Below are 19047 nucleotides of genomic sequence, written 5' to 3'. Positions count from 1 at the left end.
GCAGCAGGGTTCCGCTCCGTCGTTCTCCCCCTCCCCTCTCCATAGAGCAGAACAGAGCTGTATGTACAGCACTTGTTCATGCATCATGCAATAATAGTCGTTGGAAAGGATTGTGAAAGATCTTTTCAAACGACTATTATTGCACGTATGTATGCGGCTTTAGAACTGATTACATGCTAAGGTATATCATGAAAAATGAAATCTCTTCTAGACTTTCTACTGTGTCCACTAAGTCTGTAGATTCTGAAAATCAGTCTGTAGATCATGATTTACCGCAGCTGCAAACAGCAGCTGAAGCAGATTATTCACAATACCTAAGTATAATTATAAAGAAAAACAGAACAATTTGCATTTACCCACCACTTACTAAGCAATTAAAACCAAACCTTATATTTTATTTTTAGCAATATGCTGAAAATCTTTACATCTACATTGAACAATCTGTGACAACTGGTGCTAAAAAACATGTTTATGCTGAATATTATGATATATATGCAATGCTTATTACATAATAGTGGAGAATATGGACTCTTTTCCCCAATATGCCCCAAGTAGGAACATAATGAACGTAATGAAAATATCCTTACAGGAAAGGGAATGTAAAACTCTTTAAAGTAAGTGTGATCTTGAGACAAGCCAGCGATGTCTGGCATAAATGAGGAATTCACTTGTGACCATCCTGTTAGTCTTGTAAAGCTAATTAAGAAACAGAAAGATAATTATTATCAATGTCAATTATTCCTCATCAAAACAATGGGCTTAAATTGAGAGATATTGGCAACTTAGTGAAATTATTAGTTATAAAAATGAATAATAAAAAATAAAAATAATTCAAACACTCCAACAATGTTTTGTAGGGAGAAACGTTCAGCAAGGAAGCTGTAAAATCCTTTACCAGTACTGGTTTGCAAATACTGTGCTGTGCAGATTGAGATAGTTCACCTCCAGTCCACAAATTGAATAGTTTCAAACATTGACACTTGACTGATATTTTAACACAATAGAGATTTGTTTCTGCTATTTGTATTGTAATTCTTTTTATCCCCTATAGGACAGGTAAGACCACTAAGGACAGGTATAGGACTGGTAAGGACCACCAAGCAATGTCTCAGTTATCTTACCTTATGATTCCCATCTTTCTCAGGGATAGTTTTTCTCTGAATTGTAAATAAAGATAGGCCCTTAGTTACTGTGTAAAATACCTTAGAACAACAGATTTCCAGATTGCAGAAAAGCAAAGGAGGGGGAGTAACAAATCAGAATATTACAATACCATAAAGCAGACCTAAAGTCAACATTTTTTTTAAAAAAAAAAGGTGTTGCACTTAAAAAAATAAAAAATGGTAATGGTCTCATCTAGGTCAGAATTAGTGCAGCAAGGATAAAAGTGCCAGGTTTTACCATGCTTCTTGAAAAAAAAAGTTAGCTACCTTCAAAACTTCAGACTCCTCAGTATATCTTTGTATAAAACTTATAGCAGCAATATAGCGTGGTATAATAATGTTCATTGTGACATTGTTTGTATTTATCTTCTGCATTATTAACCTACCTGCTTGTTTAGAAAGATGTAGATGATAGGGTTGTAAACGGTGCTACTCTTTGCCAGGACGGAGGGTATAATGCTAGCAGAAGGGGTGATGAGGCCGGGTCTTCCAAAAGTAGCAATTAGGGCCATTATTCCATATGGCAGCCAGCAGAGAAGAAAGCAGATGACCATCACAATGACCATAATGAGAACTCTTTGTTCCCGAGTTCGGGCTGTGGCTTTTGTGACACCGCTAATCTGCAGAAGACACAGGGCAATATTATCCACAACTTTTTAAAATGTCTCTTTTTTATGAATTGCATTAAGTTTCGAGTCGCTACCTCATAAAGCATATGTAATGGTAACAGAACAAATTTGGGAACTATGAGAAACTGACAAAATCACAAATTTCACTGCAAACTTCAGGCAGTTATACACAAAACCAAGTAATACAGGTTATATTATATTACAAGTAACATTAATATACTAAATTCCCTAATATATATTGAAATATGTCAGATCAGAAGAAGCAGCATATGGAAAGAGTCCTCATGGAGAGGATGATAGAGCAAAGTGCCAATCTACTGCTTTTACTTTCATTGTCCAGTACTAAAATGTACAGAAAGAAATCTGATCTCCTGCCCTGCTAGACAACACTGTGCTATGAACAAAGCTATAAATCTCACTGGGAGGACATAATTATCAGTCCTATACCAAGTATAACAGTTACCATATAAATTACCACAGAGATGCAATATTTTGTGTCTTTCATATCTGCCAGAGGCTCAGCTATAATGGTCAGTATTCAAACTTTGTTAAAAATACATTAGAGCCACACTCAATACGCTTATCATAATGGGTTTTCAAGTTCATTACACTGTAATGTGATTATATATAAATAACAACAACATGTATGTCCTGCTTTAAATGTCATTGAAAAGTTAACATGTATCATTTTAAATAAAAACATGTCTGATGTTAATCCAATAACTATCAAATCAAGGTGGATTGGTTTGCAGAGTTCTAACAGGTATAATGAGAAGGTGTAGTTAGGAAAGTACACATACGTAAGTTGTACTTTTTTAAGTAAACCTATCTTTCTCACATAGGGCCTGATTTATTAAAGCGCGCCAAGGCTGAAGAGGATACACTTTCATTAGTGAAGCTGGATGATCCAGAAAACCTGAAATGGATCTAGTTCACGATTGAAAACATTTGCTAGCAAATAGTAAATGACTTTATCCATTGCAGGTTTGCTGGATCACCCAGCTTCACTGATGAAAGTATATCCTCTCCAGCCTTGGAGAACTATAATAAATCAGACCAAATAATACTCTCAGGGTAAAAATATCATGGATAGTTTCTAGGCAGTTGTAATCTAAAAAGTTTACTTTACAACTGTACCTTGATAATACACTGAAATCTGCAGATGATCATTATTTCCTACAATCATGATAACGTCTTTGCTATGTCTATAGTGTAACATTCTGTAAACCTTGCACAGCTACAGCTCTATGTATTGTACTCATACTAGATGACAGATCTTTGCCAGGTTCCATGCCATACCCCAATTATGATATGGTATGAAATGTCTGTATAGCCCATGAGGCTGAGACATACAATACTGCACTGATCCTTGAATACCCAGGCTTAGTACCATTCTGTACTTGGAACTAATATTGTCCAAGCAGCCCAATCATCTGTCTGAGGGATAACTGAAATAAATAATATATCTAACAAATTAAATATAATTTTATTATTAGCTGCAAGGCTTGGGACATTGATGGCTTTGCTTAAAAACATTAATCCTTAAAAATGCTAGAAGGAAGAATCAGTCAGATTTATTAAGTAAAACTTTGTTCTAAATTTAAATTACAGTACAATATTGTACCACCGGAGGGTCAGAGTTATATTTAGAGAAAACCAAGAATTTCAGAAATTCAAAATCATGAGTGAAATAAAAAAAAAAGGGGCAGTGAGTGGGCAGCAATGTCATAAACACTAATATAGCAAGAGACACAGCATGATTCAAATCATAAGAAACTGACACAAGAAGAACACAAATACAGAAATGTACATATTATATTATATAGAGAATTGTTCATGCGTCTAACACCTGTTTCATAATACAAAATATGTTTATTTAAATGTAGGCCTACAAGCAACATTTTTTGTTTTGCAAGATGTAACTGAAATACATTGTGACTTAACTGGAGCATATAAACAGTATGAACATTGGCAGGAAACAATACTTGAATGCATTCTGCCTCATTGCCTCTTTAACATACAATATATTCCCAATTTATTACTATCACAGGCTCACTCAACAGGCTGTTAAATGGTCCTAGGCAAATCTAGCTCTGATTTATAGAAAGAGAGTAGAATTCAATGTGGGCAAGTTGTATGCACAGGCATCAGCATCGTGCACATGCGCATTCACAAGACTAAAACTCCCATCTTCATGGGCACAACTGTCCATTTACAAATTTAATGTTCCTGGCATAGAAGCAGCAAGGAGAGAATCACTTTCCCTTTAATATTGTTTTTTTTTAATTTTGTTAGTGCAGTATTCTTTTTTGGAGCACTAAGGTCTACCCAACACTTCCTCTTAACAGATGATTACAGAATTTGTTAACAATTTTATTTTGTGAACTGGGATGTGCTCAGAGCACAGCGATTATGAGTGCATTGAATAGATGAGGGATGAGTATGTGCAATTGTTTTCTCTGTGGTTATCACCAGCAGCCCACCTTTCCATGTTCCAGAACAGGATGCCACCAATATCCTTCTCTTCTTCCAGATGATCTTGGTTCATCTTAATTGGCCACGCCGGGACGACGTAAAACAATGGAGGCAAAAATTCATTAATTCCCAGCATGTGCAGGGGAAGCCGGGATGGCAAGATATCCTTGCAACCAAAAATAAAGCTGTGAATTTGCAGCTTAGCTTTTTTTTGAAAGATACCCGGTGCAAGCAGCATGTAGGAGAGATTATTGTAGAACGGACATCACCTGTCATCTTTTTGCAATGACCTGCCTGATGGTAGAATATTAAAAGGGGAACTTTAGTTTTGCTTTAACTTCAGCTCTGCGCCAAAGATCCTCATTGCACCCTACCCCAGTACAAAAAAAAAAAAAAACAGTTTCATTCTATTGCTGTCAAACAGGAAAATCTGCACATACAAGGGAATCCGGGATTGGGACACTGCACATGTGCAGCTCAGCTTTGACTTCAGAAACCCAGTGTGATCAGGCAGGTAAGAAGCATTATTGTAAAAGGAATATTGTCTGTCCTTTCTGCAATCAACCTAAAAGTGAAAGCTTTTTCACATTTCACTGGTGCAATCAGGCAAGTAAAGGTATTTTGTTAAGTGGGACTGTTTCAACTTAAACAAAGATGGTCAGAGAACCCCTTCCTTTTAAAGGGATGTAGCTGTTAGAAGCCCAAGCTGATATCTTTATAGTGACAAACAGAAACAAGGTGATGTATATTATACCTATGTGCTTCCTTATTTATCTAAAAGATGCTGATCTAACACAAGCTCTGTTTGTTAACTTCATCTATGTATTTAGTTAGAGTGCATCCTAAAAACATGCAGATAGATTCATCGGCTTACCTTCAAACTGGCTTTGGACAATTGATAGATGACTATGGTACGGGTTTTAGATTGTGAGCTCCACTTGACAGACAGTTAGTAATGTGCCTATGGACTTAAGATGTCAGCTCTAAAAAAATGCCTAAATCAATACTTACCTGTGCTAGACTTAGGGCAAGAATTCAGCGTTTATTCTAAACAAGTTTCCAATACATAACCCAGAACAGGTGAATCACATCACAAGACCTTGGAACAGCAAAGAACCTGCAGTCATCATGAAAACTTTATTAATGTCTCAAAAATGTGTCTAAGCATTACACAGATAGAGAAGATCATCACTAAGTATTGTCCTTTTGTCCTTACTTTAAATTACCCCAAGGATTTACGGACATCTAATAAAGAAAAATTAGCACTTGATTCATTAAACAAGAATACACAATATAAAAATAAATGAAACAACATTGCACAACCTAGAACTTGATATTTTTTTGCAGACTTATCAGGGAAGCTCTGGACCTGAACGTTTATTATTAAAGATGACTTGGCTGATAGATTTGTGTGATTACCAGGCTGGACATTTCCCTAATAACACATTGTATACTGATTCTTTCAGTTTCCTGATATCTGCTCTATAGAGTATAATTACTCTTCATGCCTTTACATTTATTCTTTTTACTTTGCTTTAATTAAAGCCAAACTAGTTATTTTTAAGGAGTTGGGAAGAGCTAGAGCTTGCACTCCATTTCTGTTCCAGGCTCTGCATCCTTATTATAAAGTTTATTTGGAATGGTAATGTTGTAAAAATCCCACCGTTTTGTTTGTTAATTTAAGAGATAGAACTTCCTAACCTTTTTTTCTTTTTGGCGACACCATTATTAGGCATTAGGATACAATAACTCCTATCTCTCTGACCCCCATGACATTAGGACAAGAAGTTAGTGGAACTTACCTCATTGGGAACACATTTTTACACTTAGCTGTACTATTCCATTTGTAACTAAAAAAAAAGTTACAAGATCCTATAGATTCCATTTCAAAAGATTATTTTTATAGTATTATATATCAAACTGGGACTTTTTTTTTTGTGCACAAAACCTGGGCTGAGGCAGAGCTGCACAGTGAAGATCTCTGGAGCAGAGCTAAATGAAAGTATTTGGCTATGTGGGTTACTGTTAGACAACAAATGCAGATCTAACCTGCCAAGATGGCACTACACATACATGGAAAAGCCCTTCCTGTTCCACTACTAGTGTCAGAGCTAGTGTCAGAACCACTAGTAACAGTATGATAGAGGTGAATGGTTGTTGAACTTATGTCTGTATAAACAACATGGTATATGTTTAGCTGGGGAGACAGCTAGAACATAAAAAATCACAAATTCAATAAAAGTAAGGTTGGCCTTTACAGTTCAAATTATACTAAAAAATAGGTTCACTTAAATGTATTTATCAGTATCATACGACTTATGCATGAAATGATCTAGTGACTAAAGTGGTTTTATAGAAATGACCACATAAAATGCTCTGTCTGTAACAATAAGAGAAACAAGGTATTAAGAATAAACCCACAATGGCTGGACCCAATTTAGTGTAAAAAAACAAACATTATGGTTGTATTTTATGTTTCAACACAATAACAATCAACCACTACAATAAATGTTGATGTATTTAAATGTTGCATTGAGCATTGAGTACCTTCTGTTTAAAAAAAGCCAAAGGCCAAAAATGTATTGCAAGGGCATTCTGGTTAGAATACAGATCTGTGGATTCTGGGTGGTCTTGGAACTTCCCCACACACAACCTCTGTATTTACACATTCAAAACAAAATCATTGGTAAGACTATGTTTGCAGAAAAAGTTTAGAGAATGAACATGACCTTGGAAAGTGTGGTATTTAGAGATGCTTACAGCAATAATACTTTATATGTTTTTTTCTTTTTGTTGCACAAAAATACCATTAAATAGGATTATTTTGTAGAAATACACACAGTTAAAAAAAAAAAAAAAGATTCAGGGTCAATGTAGTTTTCCTTTATTAAACCAATGTTCAGAGGATGGCCTTGTGGACATCTGTCTTTAATATTTTTGCTGAATAGAAATTGTTCCTTGCACCATGTGAGTGAAAAATAAAACTTGATTAGTGGCTCTGAGCAACTGTTCCACCGTTCCCCAGATTCCCATACTCCAACATTCCAACCCCTAGAGAGTGACATTTTACTGACATCTTATGTCTATACCCATCATCACTACTTTCCATTTAGACGGTAGATACCGCTGACATTATGGATTATTATTGCACCAGATTAGACAAAGCTTGTCATGTTTACCTTTCTGTAGTTGGAATAAATTTGAATAGAATATGGAAATTAGCGTTTGCATTCAGCTTAGATAAGTATAAGGTTGTGCTCTTTGAACAAAAAAGAGAACTCATTGATGGAGAAGTACCTGGAAGTGATTGTCAACAACAGACTACGCACAATGTCAGTATATTCTAAAGAAAAGGTCACAAAGATCTAATCATACTGATGATTATGCTGTAATGAATGCATTATTTTAACCCCTACACGTCTTTGGAAGTGGTATAATAAATATGGATATCAATAGCTGTAATATACATACATGAACAAATGTCCTTTGCTCTTAGTGAAGCCAGACTGCTATGATCTATTGTGGAATAACATCTTAAATGGTAGCTGGTTGTGTTTCAATAAGATTGGTTTCACATGTTGTGTGCTTGGTGGTGATGGTTCTACTCTCTACCCTGTTGCTGCTGTTCCAACCTTCAATGGTGTATTAAACAAGAAAGGAGAAAAATCATAATAGGCATCCTTAATCACAAGGATTGGCTTTGTCTCATGGTTGGTTTCCTGAAGAACCGTTTTTTATATACGTGAAATGCGTCAAACAGTTTACCATTGAGAACCAATCTACTATTGGCTATTGTTCCTTAGTTGGAATGATTGTTTTTTATGAAAAATATTTCTATGTGATTATTTAAATAAAATGTAATTGTTTTTTTAAAGAAAACATACACAAGTCATGAGAATATATATGCCTAAAAAGACCTGTGAATCATTTTTTTTTTAATTGAGTTTTTTATTGAGTTTTATTTATTATTATTAATAATTATAGGCAGGATATTCAGAGCCAGAAATGCTCAAAACATGCATATACCTTCATGCATCTGACTTCTATGGCCTTTCAGAGTTGTACTGTGTGCTCCACGTATGTTAATGAATACAAAAGCTTGTTGGCAAGCTAAAAACAATTGAAAGAATTTAAATGTTAATTGATTGTGTGTGTTATGCACATGTACCCCTCTAACCTATTATATCTCTGTTACTGTTTTGTTATATTATCCACCTATTGTGTTTATACTGCTTTCCCTATGAAACCTTTAATAAAAACACAACCTAAAAAAACAACAAAAACAACAACACACAACTGAAAGGAAATTTAACGACTGCAGATAGCAAAAGCCAATATTCAGTTTTAAAGTCCTATCCCATGCATGTATAAAAACAAAAATAATTTATAATGATTCACAAAGGAAAAAAAAACACTAATTCAAGAAGGTAGTAACACGACTATTTAATGTACAGCGCTGCGTAATATGTTGGCGCTATATAAATCCTGTTTAATAATAATAATAATAATAATAACAAGACCAATAATCACTTCCCAAATATGTTAAAAAATGTGAAAAGTTATAAGAGATTTGAACGCCATCCAAACGTTCCTAAAATTGGTTGTTGGAAGTTGTTTCTCAGGTTTTTATAATTACCAGCGGAGAGACCTCCCTATTCCTTGTGGTGGTTGTGTGAGTTGAATATACTTACTTTCCTCTTTGAAGTAAATTCTAGTGTTGGTCGAATATCTCGCTATTTGATTCGACAGCTATTCGATTGAATAGTGAGACATAGTTCGGTTGATTGAATGCCGAATTCGAACACTATTGAAGTCAATGGTGGGAGAATTCAGGTTATTTTTAGGGACTATTAAGGGCTGCAGGAGCAATCAGATTGCTTTTGCAGCCCTTTGCTAGTTGTATGTGTTCTTGGATAGTGTTTCTCTATCTAAGAATACAGGGAGTCCTTTCTTGCTTTCTTTGCTTTGTGTCTTTCTTATGATGTACCAAACTGTAGATTTTGCCACTCCTAATATTGTAGCAATTTCTCAGATGCATTTTTTTCTGTTTTTGCAGCTTAAGGATGGCTTGTTTCACCTGCATGGAGAGCTCCTTTCACCGCATGTTGTCTGTTCACAGAAAAATCTTCCACATACAAGCACCCCCCTCAAATCAATTATATTCCTTCATTGAATTTGTTGGTTTACCATGTTAAAAAGCAGGCTACAGTTTTAGTTCGAATTGCCTAGAATTTAGCAGAATTTACATATTCCTAACAGGACGTAAAAGTGCTTTAAAACAAAATGCTTGCATGAAATGTAAAGTAATTCAGTCTCAAATTTTTTACCTGCCTCAGGATCGAGGGATGCTGCACAGCTCCCAGAAGATGGAACCTTGCAGCCCTTTTGTCACTTGGAACGCATTGCTGGTTCCTAAAGAACTAATGTTTGCACGTGTGACAGCTGGAGGCAATGAGCAATACTGTATCGCTCACTGCCATCTTTTTCATTCTCGGCTGCCGCTGGGAGAAGCATGAAGAGCGAGCTCTGTACACACAGCACAGTTCTGTTCTATGGAGAGGAAAGGGGATAGCTGGACCACTGTACACCTTCCGCCTAAGAAAGCATGAGCAAGGTCACTTGTTTAGTGCACCAATTTTATGATATATGTACAAGGTTTAAAGCAGACCTAAACTCAACATTTTCACTTTACATAAAAGGGTAGCCAGCCCATGGGGGGGCGTGGCCGGCTGATGGCGGAGGCAGACGTGTGTTAGTGCTGCTCCGCGATCCGAAGGGGGAATCCTCATTAATCAGCGCTGCAGCGCCCTTACTTACAAGCCAGGATGGGTCCCAAGCCTAAAGGGAGCCAGAAGGGACGATCCGGTGGCGAAATCCCGGCGTCCAGAGTCATCCCGGGAATGTTTCAGGCCAGTACCAAGGCCGCGATCGACCAGGCAGCAAAGCCGCGGCCTCAATTTATTGCGGGATCCGGATCGCGAGGGGACGCGAACCGGAGCCCCCCCGCGGATACAGCGCAAGCCACAACTTCAGGCCTCCTAGACCAGGCCACATCAGCTGAGCCTTCACCAGAACAGGTACCTATTTCCCCTTCCTTTGTTCAACTAAGCCCTAGTGCTTCTCCTTACTCAAACGAGGGTTCCAGGCCTCTATTTACCCAGGAGGGAGATGATGATAATTGGGATTGGAAAACACACCTCAAAGCATTACCTACCCGCTCTGATTTGGATCATAGTATTGGGAGGCTGGAGGCGAGTTGTAAAACAGAGTTCCAACATATTCAACAGTCCCTGCAACAAGTCTCTAATGCTACCACTGTACTTCAGAATACCTGTTCAGAACTTTCTTCTCGAATTTCTACACATGATACTATCTTAGAACGCCAAGCGGCGCAAATTAATACGCTCTATTTGATGCAGGATGATGTTGAGAACCGCAACAGGCGCAATAATATTCGCATCCGTGGGATTCCAGAGACAGTACCTAACTCTGAGTTACATAACGCTGCACATTCTATTTTTGCCAACCTCTTGGCGATCCCCCCAGATGTGGACATTGAATTGGATAGAGTACATAGAACCCTGGGCCCTCGGGGGAGAGACCCTCAGCGGCCTAGAGATGTGATTTGCCGTGTTCATTTTTACAGAACTAAAGAAGATATCATAAAAAAGGCAAGAGTTACCGAAGTCCTTGAATATGCTGGAGCCCGCATACAGCTGTTACCAGATTTGTCCAAACATACTCTGGACATGCGGAGGGCGGTGAGGCCCATACTGGAAATGCTCCGGGAACGGAACATCCCCTATCGTTGGGGTTACCCTTTCCATCTAATTGCTCGAGCTGGCAGTAAAAATTATTTTTTCAGAGGTCCTGCAGACTTACCCCAATTCCTGAGAGATCTCAGGCTTCCTGACGTACAAATTGCTGAGTGGCCTATGGTTCCTGTATCCTTACCTATTGGAGGCCCCTCCCGTCTGGATCAACGTACAATCTCCTCTTCTATTCCACCTGATCGTCCGCGAAGTCCTGGACATGGGACTGCATCTCCCCCATCAGCATTGACCACCCAATCTTAAGGATCCCTCATGATGTGATGGCTGTGTGGATGCCTGCCCTGCGATCCGATGTAACTTGACTCGGAGGTCCACTGAACAGTTCTCTTATGCAAGGTCATCTAGATTACTGGACATATCATTATTGTATTGCTTACTATTCGACTGTCCATCCTCATGAGGCCTATTGATTGACTCCTCTTGGGTAACGTATGGAACTGCCCTCTTGGGTTTCATTTAGTTACGACATATATTGTGTAAATTGGTAGATTCCCATGTATTTAGAGTGTCCTGCATGTAAGATGTTTCTCAGAAACGGACCATTAGTCACATAACCTCCCTGATGTCATATGTCTTGCTTCATGTATGGATATGATTGGGTCCCGGGGAGGTATCCGCGGGCCTCACTCATAGCAAAATGTGTTTTATTTTTTATTTTTTATTTTTGATCCCTTTATTGATTGCATTTGATTAGTGTATTGCTCTTCGGTGTTACAAATTTATTTAGGTCCCTGAAGAGCTGTTCTACCCCTGGTCCCCCCCATGCACAGATTCATTCCACGGTTCCAGCTGGCTTCTCATAATACTGGCTCTTCCCCCGAATGGATCTGTTTACAAAGATAGTGCTCTTTTCCTCCCCCATTACCCGGTTACACTACCCCACATAGGAGTACCGCCGGTAAAGGCGGCGAATAAGGAAGTTCCTTACATTTTTTCTAGTTTCCCATAGACGACTGGGAACTAGCCCCCCCCAGCCGTCAGCTGATCCTATCCCTAACTTTCCATAGCCCTTCCCGACTGGTCTTGCTCCTGGACTTTTAGACTCCTCTTTCCATAGGAGTTATTTGATATATTCCTCATTTCATAAACATAAATATGCATCCTAATCAGCTGAACAACTCTCGAGGTTTGAAAATACGCTCCCTTAATGCCAAGGGACTTAACAGTCCTAATAAGAGATCACAACTTTTATATAGCCAACATAAAGCTAAAGTACATATTCTAATGCTCCAAGAAACAAACTTTTGTTCCCAAAAGATCCCTTCGCTACACAACCGTTACTATACTAATTGGATTCATAGCTCCAATCCTGAAGGTAAAACTAAGGGGGTCTCTATAGCCTTCCACAAGACTATCCCACTTCAGGTGCTGGACACCAGTGTAGATCCACAAGGGAGGTATGTTATGGCTAAGATCTCCTTATGGGAGAAAAAGTTCACAGTAGCTTCTTTCTACTCTCCAAATCAACAACCAACCACAGCAGCTGTCCAGTTCCTGAATAAAATTGTTGCTTTTGCGGAGGGCACTATAATAATTGGCGGGGACTTTAATTTCCCCCTCGATCCTAGAATGGACACGTCCACAGGTCATTCCTCTGTTTCCTATTCTAGATTGAATACATTCAAAGCTAAACTACATGATCTCCAAATGATAGATGCCTGGCGGGCCCTGCACCCCGGCGACAAAGATTATACGTTCTACTCCAACCCCCACGGATCGTACTCCCGAATCGACTATGTTTTTACCAGTCATAGACTTTTAGATTGGCAGCCGGAGTCAAGCATTGACAGTTGTCCATGGTCTGATCATGCTTCAGTATCTTTGACCATTCAGATCCCTATGATAGGTTCACAAGAGTGGTCATGGAAATGTAACGACTCCTTGTTTAGAGATTCTGTGTGCGAGCGAGCTGTCATAGATACTATAAAAAATTTTCTAAAAGATCACGAGGCTGACGAGACTCCACTGCCCTTGCAATGGGAAGCCTTTAAAGCAGTTCTCCGTGGGGTCTTGATTCAACAGGGGTCTAGACTTAAGAAAATTAGATCTCAGGAAATCGCTCGCACGCTTGACAACATAAAGCAACTAGAACGATTACATAAAAGCAATATGTCCCCGGATGTATTTTCCGACCTTACAACTGCAAGAAGGCGATTATTGGAATTGTATGATTTTGCGCACCAAAAATATAGAGATAAATATCGTAAATCTTTTTACCAATACGGTGAAAAATGTGGCAGGTTATTGGCTAGGGGACTTCACCCGAGGTCGGCCGCAATGTATATCCCTCATATAAGAAACAACAAGGGTAACCTCACAGCCTTTCCCCAAGAAATCTTATCAGAGTTTAGACAATATTATGCTGGCCTATATAACATTCAGACCGAACCGCACTCCCCTTCTTCACTCACTGATTATATAGAATCCACTGCATTGCCGGGATTGGATCCTGAAGTATCTGCAAGCTTGGAATCTGCTTTTACAGTGGAGGAGGTGTCTGCGGTAATCAAAAACACTCCGGCCGGTAAAAGTCCTGGCCCAGATGGGTATACGCCCAAATTTTATAAGGTATTTGTAGAACTTCTAGCCACGTTTATGACTAGAGTGTTTTCATCTATATCTGGGGACTCCTCTTTCCCTCCTCAAAGCCTGGAGGCACATATCGCTGTCATACCTAAACCCGGTAAAGATCATTCGCTCTGTTCAAATTACAGACCAATTTCCTTAATTAACGTGGACGCAAAACTTTTTTCTAAATTGATAGCTAATCGATTATCCCGTCACCTGCCGACCCTGATCCATACAGACCAAGTAGGCTTCATTAATGGTAGAGAAGCCAGAGATAATACACTGAAGACTATATTGATTACTCACGCTGCTAAAATAGCCAAAACCCCTGTATGTCTGCTATCAGTGGACGCTGAAAAAGAGTTTGACAGAGTAAATTGGGCCTTTATGTACCAATCATTACGTCAGATAGGTTTGGGCCCACTGATGATAGCCAGGATAGCCGCCTTATACTCATCCCCTACGGCTCGAGTACGGGTGAATGGGGGTCTGTCTACCCCATTTCCAATTGTTAATGGTACTAGACAAGGCTGCCCATTGTCCCCGTTATTATATGCCATAATGATGGAACATCTTGCGGTGGCTTTGAGGTCGAACCCACAGGTGCGGGGGATTCAGATTGGGAAACATCATTATAAATTGTCTCTATTTGCAGATGACTTGTTACTGTATGTATCATCCCCGCAGACTACCATCCCTGCCATTTTGGAGGAATTTGACAAATTTGGAACTCTTAGTAATTTTAAAGTGAACTTTGATAAATCCGAAATTCTTAATATCTCCCTTCACTCTGCCCAGGTACAATACCTTAGAGACCGTACTTCTTTTAGACTTTGTAACGAGAAACTCAAATACCTAGGTATCTATATATCAGACGATCCAACTAAATTATTTAGGTATAATTATGATCCACTGTTAAGTAAACTGAAGATGGAATTAAGTAGATATGATCTACTCCCCCTTTCATGGTTCGCCAGAATCAATACTCTTAAAATGGATATTTTGCCCAAAATGCTATATATCTTCCAAACGGTCCCGATTTACCTACCTTTGGCCTTCCTCAGTAAATTACAGACGCTTTGTAGGAGGTTTTTATGGAAAATGAGACGTCCAAGAATAGCATTTCGTTATATTACCAGACCTAAATGTTGTGGGGGAGCTGGGGTCCCTGATATTAGATCTTATTATAGGGCGGCCCTACTAACTCGAATAGTCGATTGGTTCCATAATAGTGAAAGGAAAAGCTGGGTGGTCTTGGAAAATGCTCTATCCCCAATTGATCTCTGCTCTATACCTTGGGTAAACAGATCCAAACTGCAATTTCTCCATCCATTACCAAGCATTACTTCTGATCTCCTACGAGAATGGGACAATCTCCTTAAGACAGATCATTTGTCGACTATAGTAGGACCTATGACTCCCTTGTTTGACAATCCCTCATTCCCACCGGCAATGAATGCTAAAAAATTCCTCTCTTGGTCAGTTCAAGAGAATAGACAATTATGCAGTATACTCCAGAATGGAAAGATCCCATCATTCTCATCACTTGGCGCCGGAGTGCAGAGGCTCCCCTCAATGTGGATGCGATATAACCAGTTGTCCTCATTTGTCTCGACCTTTCTAGATAAGGGTCCCATACAGCGTAACCCCACGACCTTTGAATCTGTACTACGTTCCCCTAATAGACCGATTCATGTGATATCACAAATCTACGAGATCCTGATTAAAATCCATACTAACAACGCCCCCACCTACACAAGATACTGGGAAAAGGAATTAGGAGAGGTTATCTCTCCGTTGGACTGGGAAAAAGCGTTTATTTTAACCCATAAAATGTCTCTTCCCTGTAAGGTTCAAGAGACCAATTACAAAATTATATCTAGATGGTATCTCTGCCCCCTAGACGTCCATCGTATGTCTCTTTCCCTATCCGATAGGTGTTGGCGTTGTCTTACCCACCAAGGTACTATGTTACATATATGGTGGGATTGTCCCAACATCCGTAAGCTGTGGACTCAGATAGCGGATATTTATAACACTGATTCTGGTTCAGACTTGCAGATTACCCCCCAGATAGCCCTGCTATCTATTTTACCGGGGTCCATAAAGGCTAACAAGAAGGATGTATTGAGACATTTCCTTGCAGCTGCCAGGTCTATTATCCCCAGGAAATGGAAACAGACCACAGCCCCATCCTTGAAAGATTGGTTTACAGAATTGGAAAAGATACAACACTTGGAGAGGCTTGTAGCAGAGGACGACAATAAATGGGAACAATACAAACTAATATGGTCTGCATGGGACTGGTTCAAGGAATCCGCTCAATTTAAAAGTTCTTTGGCATTAACCTAAGCCAATCAAAGAGAGAGTATCAGTGTAGTTCAAATTATCTTGAAACGATATGTAATGCTCCAATAGTTTAAATATGTGCTTGGCCAGTCGGGCGCTACCCCCCCCACCTCCCTTCCCCTTCCCCCTTATCCACCCTGCTGAACCCATATCTCTCCCTGGGCTGCTTAGTTGATTATTCCCCCCCCACCCCCTTTTTTTCTTGTTAACTAGTATTATGCAAGTGCTTTTTGCTATACCTGTCAGATACATCCAGAGATGAGTATGTTAATAGATCCACTAATACATGTGTTGGATTAGTTTTTCCATTCCAATTAATGCAGGGATATAAGTTTTTCTGGCCATTGTTTTTTTACATGTATACTCTATTGCTGTATCTCCCTTTATTCCCGGGTTATATATTCTGGTGGATGTATAAGCACTTATTTGCACTGTTAGACAATTGTTAAAAGTAATATGTAAAGTGTCACACGTATTTTCTTATTGTTTATGTTACGGGAGAATTTTGGTCCTCCCCCTTTTTTTTTTGCTATGTTCATATACGTGATATTTTCTGTTATGTGCTGACTTTTCAAAAATTTTAATAAAACTGATTGAAACAAAAAGGGTAGCCAGCCCTTATATGTAAGGGGAAATATTGTTTTTTTTTTGTTTTTTTTTAAAGGGTGCAGCACCTCCCCTTTAAGTAACGATCACTGCGGCAAAAGGAATTCTAGGACGGCGGGGACCAGCTTGAGGGAAAGTCCAGTGCCATCAAGGGATCTGCGGGATTAAAGGTGTCATTTTTTATTTTCAGTTTAGTTCCGCTTTAACTCTATAGTTGAAGTCAGCAGAGAGTCACCTCATTCACTAAGCTAAGTGAAATATTCTTTGCTAATGCAACAGCCTAAACTCCTGCAACTTCACAGCCTGCAGCACCATTTTAATATTCAGCCAGAAAATGGCTATAACCTATAAGGTTATGCTGTGAACGTGCACCTTATAATAGAGGACTGAGGAGGATTTTAGCTTGAAAGATTGTAAGGTGCAAGGTAGGGCTGCACAATAGGGAATGCTGGAATACAATACATAAATTACTCCAAATTCTAGAGATCATTACTTGGGATACCTTCTTACTCACAATTTACATACAGTAAGCTTTGTTAGTAATCTAATATTTACATAACATCTATCTAATATTGCCATAACAATGACACACTAATTTGAGCACATTAATCAGGGGTGTATATTTGTAGTGTATACAATGGGTTTAGGTTCTATTAAACCATACCCACTGTTTAGTTTTATGTGACCAAATTACTGTTTGCCTTGGCCTGCCCAGTGTACCACCAATAAACTCTCTTTAATGTACATATTACTGACCTAGGTCTTCTACGGTTCAAAGATGGACTACTGGGAAGATGTTTAAAGATGTTACAAAGATGCTGTCTTAAAATCTTTAATACAATCATTATTTTTTATTAACATTCAATCATCCGCTGATGGCCATTTAACAGTAACTAAACCACCACATCCTGGTCACAAATGCCCACAATAGTCTTACATGGACAGACTGCAGACTGTTTATAAAGAAAAACAATTACAGTGTCTCATTTTTCATTTTATTATCATCAATCTTTTTCCCTATTCTGAAAGCCAATAGTTATGCACTGTTAAATAAAATGCTGCCTTTCAGAACAATTCATCTAACCATTTAGAAAGAATAATAAACTTGAAACAATAATACAATTCCCAGCACCTGCATTTACTTTCTAACAACATAATCTACAAGGAGATGTTAGGACCCCTAAAGGGAACTGGGATGTGATGTGATGATAAAATGACCTTGCTCATGTAGATGAGGCATCTCCCCACTGACCAACACTGTGGGACATCACCCTCCCACCAGGAAAGTAAAAGAGTTCAGGTTAACTTTCAAAAGTTGCAGTGAAACAATTTACCACTTCTATAATTCCCTGGATCTGTGCTTCTTCTACATCTGCTGCTTTCTATTGATATCATGAATAGACTTGCAGTGGTACTGCTTGTTGATCATTCTCCCACTAGTGATCAGTAGGATAACATGAGGAAGCAAAAACCTGCTCCTCTACCTCCTATTCTAAATGTTTTGATATTAAGGAACTGATTGATTCTTTGAAGTCTATTCATAGGTAGGTAAATGTACCTTCTTTTTACTTTGAAGCTCAATTTAAAGTCCACATTGAAATCATTTGATTGAATCAGACACAGAGTAATTCAGTGGTTTTACCCCACTGGACTTTACTATTTACTACCCAAGATGGAATTAAATACATTTTAAAATACACTTAGTAAATATGCAATCAACAGGGGTCTTCGCTTCTACTTTGTATTATTTTTCATTGTACGGGGAACAGATAACAATAAACATATTTTACGTTAGTATTAGTTACCAGGAAAGGAAACTAAAAGTAAAATAAAAGGCTCTATGAAGATACATAGTGCATGTTCACCAATACACATTTCCCAGTATTTCTGTAACATATCCATTCATTTTAGACATGAGTACCCGCATTCAAGCTGGTAAAACACGTTTTAGTCATATTTAAATAAATAGCCTGTTTTGTATGATCTTCCAAAGCATGGTCAATGTTAATAATAGGATGTCAGTGAAAAATACATTGTTTAGACATCAGGCAGATGAAGGTTAACTGAACAGAAGCGTTCTACTACCTGTGGTTAGAAATAATACATTCTAACTTCCAATAGGTACTTCACTGAAAGCATCATTTCATTTATCTTTGAAGTTATTTTCAGTTTAAATTAATTTAGTGTTCTTACTAGTCACATTGACATGCATGTGCTTCTTTTGGAGCCCCCAAGGCAAATAGATAATATACTGAAATGAAAGATATTCAAAAAGCAATATGCTCCTTGCTGAGTGTAATAAATACATGTTCATACTGATTTAAGGATTATTGGAAAAGAAGTGAAAACTTCCTGCAATGTTAATTTTAATGTTTCCAGTTGGGTAACCATTTGGCTAGGATCAGTGGGTCAAGGTTCAATTTC

The 19047-nt window shown here is 38.4% G+C and overlaps 1 protein-coding gene across 2 annotated transcripts in view; it reads right to left on the bottom strand.

Annotated features, from left to right (window-relative positions):
• Positions 1-19047, bottom strand: part of LOC140328270 (vertebrate ancient opsin-like) — a 74280-nt gene that overhangs the window by 21015 nt on the left and 34218 nt on the right. Inside the window, exon 3 of one of the 2 annotated variants that reach the window (XM_072407726.1) lies at positions 1550-1783. The exons of the other annotated variant lie outside the window; for it this stretch is intronic. Within the exon in view, the coding sequence (XP_072263827.1) occupies positions 1550-1783 (234 nt within the window). The remainder of the gene's footprint in view (positions 1-1549; positions 1784-19047) is intronic. 2 annotated transcript variants of the gene reach the window in all.

This window comes from Pyxicephalus adspersus, chromosome 4 (assembly GCF_032062135.1).
Source record: "Pyxicephalus adspersus chromosome 4, UCB_Pads_2.0, whole genome shotgun sequence".
Taxonomy (NCBI): Eukaryota; Metazoa; Chordata; class Amphibia; order Anura; family Pyxicephalidae; genus Pyxicephalus; species Pyxicephalus adspersus.
Note: the sequence above shows the minus strand (reverse complement) of the source record. Positions and strands in the feature narration are given on the sequence as shown.